This window comes from Mobula hypostoma, chromosome X1 (genome assembly GCF_963921235.1).
Source record: "Mobula hypostoma chromosome X1, sMobHyp1.1, whole genome shotgun sequence".
In the NCBI taxonomy this organism is placed as follows: Eukaryota; Metazoa; Chordata; class Chondrichthyes; order Myliobatiformes; family Myliobatidae; genus Mobula; species Mobula hypostoma.
The window spans coordinates 37,285,345-37,293,570 of record NC_086128.1 but is presented as its reverse complement, the minus strand read 5'-3'; the positions used below and the strand labels follow the sequence as shown (position 1 = coordinate 37,293,570).

Here is an 8,226-nt window from a genome sequence, read left to right as displayed (position 1 = left end):
ATCCAGCGGGTGGCAGTTCTGTGGGTGAAAACGCCTTGTTAATGAGAGAGGTCAGAGAATGGCCAGACTGGTTAAAACTGACAGAAAGGTGACTCAGGTAACACCACATTACAACCATGGTGTGCAGAGAGCATCTCTGGATGCACAACACGTTGAACCTTCAAGTGGATGGGCTACAGCAGCAGAAGATCACAAACATACACTCACTGGCCACTTAGGGGGTAAGTCACCCACAGAGTGTATTTGGGAACAGCTATCAATTAGTAGAAGCTCTAGCTACTTATTTCAGGCCCTGGTCCAAGAAAGCAGAGTGGTACTGCAGATAGTACAGTGGTCTTTCAGCTACAGGTTCACAGTTCAATTTTGACATCAGATGCAGTGTGTATAGCGTTAACACATTCTTTCTATAGCTGCATGGTGATGCCCTGGGCACTCCATTTTCATGCTGCTTGTTAAATTGGCTGCTGTAACTAGCCTGTTGTGTAGATGGTAAATCACTGGGACGCTAATGGGATGAGAAAATAGATTCCTCTATTGCCATGATGAGGACGCACTCAGATTGGAGGAGCAACACTTTATATACTGTCTGGGTAGCCTCCAACTTGATTGCATGAATGTCGATTTCTGTAACTTCCTCCTTCACAATTCATTCTTTCACCTTGTCTCCTTACCTGCCTATCACCACCCTCTGGTGCTCCTCCCTTTCTTCCATGACCTTTTGCCCTCTCCCATCAGATTCCCCCTTCTCCAGCCCTTTATCTCTTTCACCAATCAATTTACCAGTTCTTTATTTCACCCTACCCCCTCCGGGTTTCACCTATCATCTAATACTTCTTCCTCTCCTCCCCCCCCCCGCCTTCTTACTCTGACTACTCGTCCTTTTTTCCAGTCCTGAAGAAGGGTCTCAGCCTGAAATGTCAACTGTTCACTCTTTTCCATAGATGCTGCCTGGCCTGCTGAGTTTCCCCAGTATTTTGTGTGTATTGCTCAGATTTCCAGCATCTGCAGATATTCTCGTGCTTGAATTATGGGAAACGTAGGAGCATTTGACTGATAGGTTTACTGGGAGCCAGTATAAACAATGGGCCGAACAACCTCTTTCTGATGTTTCTAAACATGTTTTGATAACTTGGGCAGTGATATGGGTTTCATACTATTTTGTACTTTTGTGCGTACATGTTCAAATTTACACAATAAGACAGGAAATTATTTCAGCAACACCCGTTTAAAACCCTATATATAAATTATCTCAGATTCTAAAACTGAAGCCACCATTCAAAAAATGGGAAATAAGTCAATTTCTAATGGGTCGTAGAGAATTCTGGGTCCAAGTACTGATTACTAAATTGCAGTTGAACTACATGTCTGCTGGATAAGTATCTGCATTATCTACAATTGTTTTGGCTGTGCTGGTGCTGTACAATACGAGAATCTATGCCCACATTTCCAGAAACAGACTAAAATCACCATAGCCCAGGGTGCATTGAGAAAACCAAAGCCCTGAAATGTGACAGAAATGAAGGAGCCAGGGTTTGACTTATGGCCTTGATTACCCACAGGGCCGTTAACATTCGCAGTAATCACATTATCAACTGATAATGGAAGCTTCATGTCTGAATTTTGCTTTAGCTTTTAGAAATAGATGAAGGGGCACCTGCAGTCCCTTGTGTCTCTGACATACGCAAATTATTCTCATGGGAATAACTAGCTTTCAGTCCATCAACACAAGCAGGTGAATGAAGATTCAGAGGTGTAATTTTCCTCCTAAAATACACTATGAATGTGAAATTCTATCAAATTGTGTAAATTCAACTACTGAACTTCCTCAAAGACCTGGAACATTATTTAAAATTACTTGTAACACTTCAGATTGAATTAAACAGCTAGAAGAGAAAGTAAGCTAAAGCTTGTTGCAAGTTGGAGTTGCAAGTGTTATGTGACTTTAAAGAACCATGGGTACCAAGCATACATTTATCAAAAGCATAGTAGGCAACAGTTGCCCTCCCGCCCAGTCAAAATATCCAATACCAGAAGGCATGCACTAAGGATGCAGTTCAAAGTATATATGGCAAGTAGTAGGTGTATGGAATGTGCTGCTGGGGGTTGTGATCGAGGCTCTTAGATATGCACATTAATACAGAGTATATGCAGGTATACACTTCACTCACCTGAGTGCTAAACTGAGTGTGCACTCACTTTCTGTAACTGCAATCTATGTTCTTTGTATTATTTACATCTTTTAATATTTGCACGATTTTCCTCTTGCACATTGGATACTCGTCAGCCTTCGTGGCAAGTGTTTTCTTGTGGACTTTGTCTTTATTTTGTGGGTGCCTGCAAGATGCTGAATCTCAAAGCTGTAGATGGTGTACATACAGCCAGATAGTTTAATTAATCATTGCTAGCTTGAATAATTCAGCACATCATTGGTTGAAGAACCTGTTCCTGCGCTGTATTCTATATTGCAAACTGTGTTGGAACCCTTAAAAGCAAGCTTTTAGGTTTTGAATGTACACCCAATATCCACCCCCAAGTTGGGAATAATTTAGGATGCAAACTTTAAACTGCAAAACTTTGATATTTAAATCTACCAGCTTGGAGTTATAGTTGCATCATCCCAGAAACAATTTTCTACTTCCCAAATATATTGATGACTTTAAGGGTACAAATATATGTATGGCACTGTCTGTAAGGAGTTTGTACGTTCTGCCTTTGGCCATAAGGTGCTTCTCCCGGTACTCTGGTTTCATCTACATTCCAAAGACATGGTTCAGTAGGTTAATTGGTCTCATGGGTGTAACATACCAGTTTGGGTTCATTGGGCTGGAAGGCCCTGTTACCATGCTATATTTCTAAAATTAACTTTAAAAAAAATCACATCATTCTCCCTTGCTTGTACACCCCATGAACCAGTTATGTAGATGATCACACTGTAGAAGGCTGACAGAATTAAAGTATTTTCTCATTCATTGCTTAGCTCAGTTGAGATTTTAGCACACTAGCTGTATCCCAAGTAGAATCAATTGACTACTACAAAATTAGCATGTGATTTCTCTAATCTGCTATTTTCTTCCACCAGAATCCATCTACCCCCACTACACCATCATTAAATCTGCCACAATTTACAGGATTCTGTATTATTTTAACCATTACTTCTCAACCCAAGTATGTTAAGCAAAGTTTTGCTAAAAATCAACTTAAGACTATCGTCTCTGGCTCAAATGCAGAGAAATGGGACATCCCCTTTCTACATGGCTGTCCCAATACAGAAATTATTGAAAATGCCAGATCAACAAATAAGCTTTTCTCGTGGGCTTTAGCCGGGTACAGGTAACGTCAGATCAACAAATTTCCAGTACTCTGGCAATGAATGACACTGATATTAAATACAATTTAAATGAAATTTATTTTATCTGATATACAACTTAGAACCGGAGCTTCTGGAAGAACCATTTGTTTTTTCCTGTCTTGTACCTGCACAAGATAAAAAAAAAATTATTTCCTCAAAATACAAGTATTCTACAATTTTATTGCCACAAATATAAGGCAATCAATTAGCACATCAATTACTCTGCATTATTACCAACTGAAGATACCTCTCAAATATTGAAGTAAAAGTTTTCTCTTCAGATGAATGCTTGGCAATAATCTTTAACTAAAATTACTCTTTGGTTAAAAAGCTATTGTGCTTGTATTTCCCCAACAATGAATATTGCACCAAATAAGTTAAATCACAAAGGCTTGGATTTAAAATGTATTTACTTTAGATACAGATTACTGATCCCCCCTCCCTCCCACTAAAGTGTGAAAGATGTGATGGAACATATCAATCTAGAGACTAGTAACTTGTTAAATATGCACGCCACAGGTCTATACATTTTGGGGAGGGAAAAATCACCTGCACATCAATGAAGTTGGGAGCGCAACTTGATCATTCATATGCATTTAATCAAATTAGATTCCTCATGAGTCTCACCAGTTTAAATGCAGACAGTTCTGCTTTTAAACACCTCATTATTTGCAAGATCAATGAGTACATTCCCTCCACAGCTATGTTCATGGTAAAGGACAATTTTTTCCCCCCAAAATGAAAGTTGGCTGCAAGAAAACCTTCAAGCAAGCAGCGACAGTAGCACAAATGACTAATACTCAGGTACAAGGTTCTTCATCTCAATCTCACATTTTTCCATACCTTTCCTCAAATTTTACTTTGGCTTCCCGCCTGGCCTTTCTTTTCAAAGCAGGATCCCTGAAAACATCCTTGTTCACAATGGTCTTATCCAAGGGAATGTCAACGGAGTATCTGCGAACAAAAAAAAAATCCAAATTACCAGTGACTATGGGGAACTTGAAATAGACTGATTCATATATATGCAGGTTACACAAGGCTATCTACTCCACAATAAAATTTGCAACTATTTTAGAACATCAGGCAACCTGTATTGAAAACGCATTCATAATAGATAAATGTATACAAAATTAGTTAAGTTATACTGTGGAGGTACAAGAGTGAAGATGCTGAAAATGTGGAGGAACACAGTAGGGGGTCGTAAATTCTCTTGCTTTGTAAAAGGTGGGGTGGACGTGGCCTATCTAGCAAAGGCATGCATCCATGTTCTCAACACCACTATTTGAATAAAACACCAGGCACATGAAGAGTGGTTGAGAGCTCTTTTTGCCCTTGTTATCAATTGGACAAGTACAAATATTCAAATGCAGTAACTTCCTCATACAGGGGCATCTCCATATTTCAGCTAATGAACGGTAAGGTATGGAAAGGGGTACGGTGGGTTTGATAAAAGTAAGCAAAACAAACTATCGGTATATTATGCTTCCCTTCATTTTGCCACACATGCAAATATTCCATAGTGAGGAACAACCTACCTTTTCAGTCTTTTCTCTCCACCTCTAATTAACTCACTGTGTAAAGACAATGACTAACTACACTTGCAGGATAACATCCATTCATTTCAGAAGAGCCAGATTAAGATAAAACCCCACACCCTACCCTCATCCTACAGCACCTATGAACTTCTGCAGTAATTTTGAAGGGCTTTTGTGAAGCTATTTAAGATGGTAGGCAACCTTAGAATCTGATCCTCTTAGCCTTTCCACCGAGGAGTAATCTTTCCGAAAGGTATTTCAGAACACATTACTACAGAGGCAGAAAAGAGAATCACATGAAGACATGGAATATGTTCCAATACTCACCTGGTTGGCATCAGATGGTTGTAGTTGTAGACTTTCACAAAGGACTTGATTTTGGACCTCTTGGCCACCTTCTTCTTACCCATCTTTGCAGTCACTTTTCGAGGGTAACGATCAATACCAGCAACCAGGGCATGACTGTAAGGCCTGTCAGAAGTCCCATCATCAATGTTCTACAAGAAAAGCACATTTAAATTTATCGCCCTTTGCAACTGAGACAATTCCTATTCAAAATCTAGCTACCACTGGTGGTTAGGCAGTATACTGCAGCATGAGGTTCTCAGAACCCATGTCCCTGGAATCATGAACCAACGCATTTCAGTAACAGTACACCAAGGGGCAGGCTGACCTGCTGAATATTTCCAGTAATTTGTTTCTTTGCTCTAAACTTCCAGTATCTGCAGTTTTTGGGACTATCAACCCATACTTTTCTGTTGGCCATCAAGATAAAAGGTCAACAGAGGTTCAGCAAGCATCTATGGAAATGAATAAACAGTCAACGTTTTGGGCCGAGATCCTTCATTAGGATCGGGGAAAAAAGAGATGAGAAGTCAGAGTAGGAGCACCATAGGGAGGTGACAGGCAGGTAAGGAGATGAGGTGAGAGCAGGAAATGGGGGAAGGTGGCAGATATCACATTTGGTAATCTGTAGTACGCACAAAATGCTGAGTTTCTCTAACAATTTGTGTGTATTATTTTGATCTCCAGTTGCCCACCTCTACCCTTCACCACTTCCACTTATCCCAATGCTTCCATCATATCTGACGCTATGAAGTTAAGTGTCACATGCAAGTAGTCTATTTCTGCCTGTCATCATGTCAATACTATTGACTCCAAAACCAGACCAACATACAGAAGCTGGACTATATGGCCAATATCAACTTATTAGCAAGAATAAACCATTAACCAAATTCCTATGAAGTATTCAGTGACACCTTACTACACAAATTTCCACCTTCAAGTACAGCTGTTTTTGAAATACGTTAATGCATTGAGAAGCAGTTTAAGTTTTATAGACGGTTGCAAAATTTCCTTAAAAATGGACAACCTTTTCTTAATGACTGAGTCATGAAATTCCACCCAGAACTACAATTATAGGAATTGTACCTTTACAATAACACCTTTGCGTCCAGCATAGCGACCAGCCAGCACCAGAACCACCTTCCCGGGTTTCATAAATTTTCCCATTTCTGCAAGAAACAAAGGTTGATTATCACAAAAACAGTACATCAAAAACAAGTAACTCTGATATACAGACAGTATGCTCTTCTTAGTTGTAAGGGAAGTTTTAAACCTGCAACCAACTTAAGCACAAATCCTAGCACGACCTAATGCAACATTGAGGAAACTGCTGCAAGGTGCTCTCTTTCTGACAAGGTTGAAAAGGTAGCAAGATCCCATCGGACTAGTTCAAAGACCAAAGGCAGTGCTGATAGGCTGAGAGCATTCATCCCTGGGATCTGGCCAACAATGATCCCTCAAATCTAAATGACTAAAATAAATCATTCATTTAGTTCTCAAATTGCTGGTTATGGGAACACAAACCCCCACAAGGTGCCTGGGACACGCTGAAAGAAGCCAGACTTAAGAAAGGCTTTCACGAAAGGTTGTCCAATTTTTATCTATAGGATCGTGCTGATTCCCGGTTTCCGCAAAAAATGATTTGTGTTTCAAAACCCACGACATGGAATGTGAAAAGGAACTCGTCTAGAAGACGACTCAGATACATATGAGGAACCTTCCCGGTCTGGCGGCACCGAGACTCTCTGAAGCCCCATGTTCCGCCGGCTTCCGCAGCGGGGGCCTACGGTTATTGCCCAGCCTGGCCCCATGGGTTGCTGCCTCTGTACGGGAGCGTGAAGCCCAACAGCCCAGCTTCAGCATGCCGGTGGATTTAATGCAAAGCCTGCCCCATCTGTAGAGCGGCTACCCTCGCTGCAGGAGCCGGCGGGACGTGGGGCTTCAGAGTCTCGGTGCTGCCTGCCCGGGAAGGTTCCATAACCCCCCCCCCCATCAACCATTAAAATCCACTGATAAAGCGGACATCAAGTCGTCAAATAAGTAGCTGAACACTAGGAGAGGGACCGCCTGTTTCTCGGCGTGAGGCGGTAAGGAGGCTATGAGACCCAAGGGCGAAGGATGGCAATAGATGGTGAAGGAAGACATACCAGCGGTGTTGCTCGATGGCCGTCGCCCACAGTAGAGGAAGACAGAGCGTTCTCGCTGAACTTTGACACCTCTCCCCGGCGACGTCACTTCCTTTGCTGCAGAGCTGCAACAACCTATATGAGCAAGGCAATGTACAATGTGGCGAAGGGTTCTCCACCTGAAATGTTTACCGCGTCTCTCTCTCGAGTGTTTCATAATCATAATCAGCACTTCATGATTTTGTTAACGATTTCCAACATCTGCAGTTTATATTTTTTCCTAACATTGTAAACACAAGATATTCTGTAGATGTTGGAAATCTTGAACAACATTCAAAGTTCAAAGCACATTTTATTTTCAGACCACATTTATGTCATCACATATAAACCTGAGATTTATTTCTCTGTGGGCATACTCAGCAAATCTACAAGATCAATGAAAGATCAACCAAAAAACAACAAACTGCAAATGTAAATATAAATAAATAGCAATAAATAACCAGAGTATGAAATAGACAGGTAAAGAATCCTCAAGGTGAGATCATTGTTTGTGGGAACATTTCAATGGTTGGGCAAGTGAATGTAGTTATCCCTTTTGTTCAAGAGCCTGATGGTTGAGGGGTAGTAACTGTTCTTGAACCTGGTGGTGAGAGTCCTGAGGCTCTTGTACCTTCTACCTGATGGCAGCAGTGAGAAAAGAGCATTGCCTGGGTGGTGAGGATCTTTGATGATGGATGCTGCTTTTCTATGATAGCATTTCATGTAGATGTGCTCAGTGGCTGCTCACAAAATGCTGGGGAAACTCAGCAAATCAGGCAGTAGTTATGCTAACATGAGGAATTCTGCAGATGCTGGAATTTCAAGCAGCACA

General features: G+C 41.1%; 1 protein-coding gene across 1 annotated transcript; it reads right to left on the bottom strand.

Moving 5' to 3' along the window:
• Window positions 1–3,387: 3,387 nt before the first annotated feature.
• On the bottom strand, window positions 3,388–7,449 carry rpl27 (ribosomal protein L27). Its single transcript, XM_063038071.1, has 5 exons — window positions 7,377–7,449; window positions 6,316–6,398; window positions 5,212–5,381; window positions 4,193–4,303; window positions 3,388–3,474 (listed from the first exon to the last, which is right to left on the bottom strand). The coding sequence occupies exons 2-5, from the start codon at window positions 6,394–6,396 to the stop codon at window positions 3,426–3,428; spliced, it is 411 nt and encodes a 136-aa protein (XP_062894141.1). The 5' UTR covers window positions 6,397–6,398; window positions 7,377–7,449; the 3' UTR covers window positions 3,388–3,425.
• Window positions 7,450–8,226: the final 777 nt, after the last annotated feature.

Coding starts and splice junctions, on each gene's coding strand:
- rpl27 (XM_063038071.1), bottom strand. CDS start 6,396: ATGGGAAAATTTATGAAACCCGGGAAGGTGGTTCTGGTGCTGGCTGGT. Junction 5,382..6,315: donor GCAAAGGTGTTATTGTAAAG/GTACAATTCCTA, acceptor CTTTTCTTGTAG/AACATTGATGATGGGACTTC. Junction 3,475..4,192: donor AAAGTAAAATTTGAGGAAAG/GTATGGAAAAAT, acceptor TATCTTGTGCAG/GTACAAGACAGGAAAAAACA.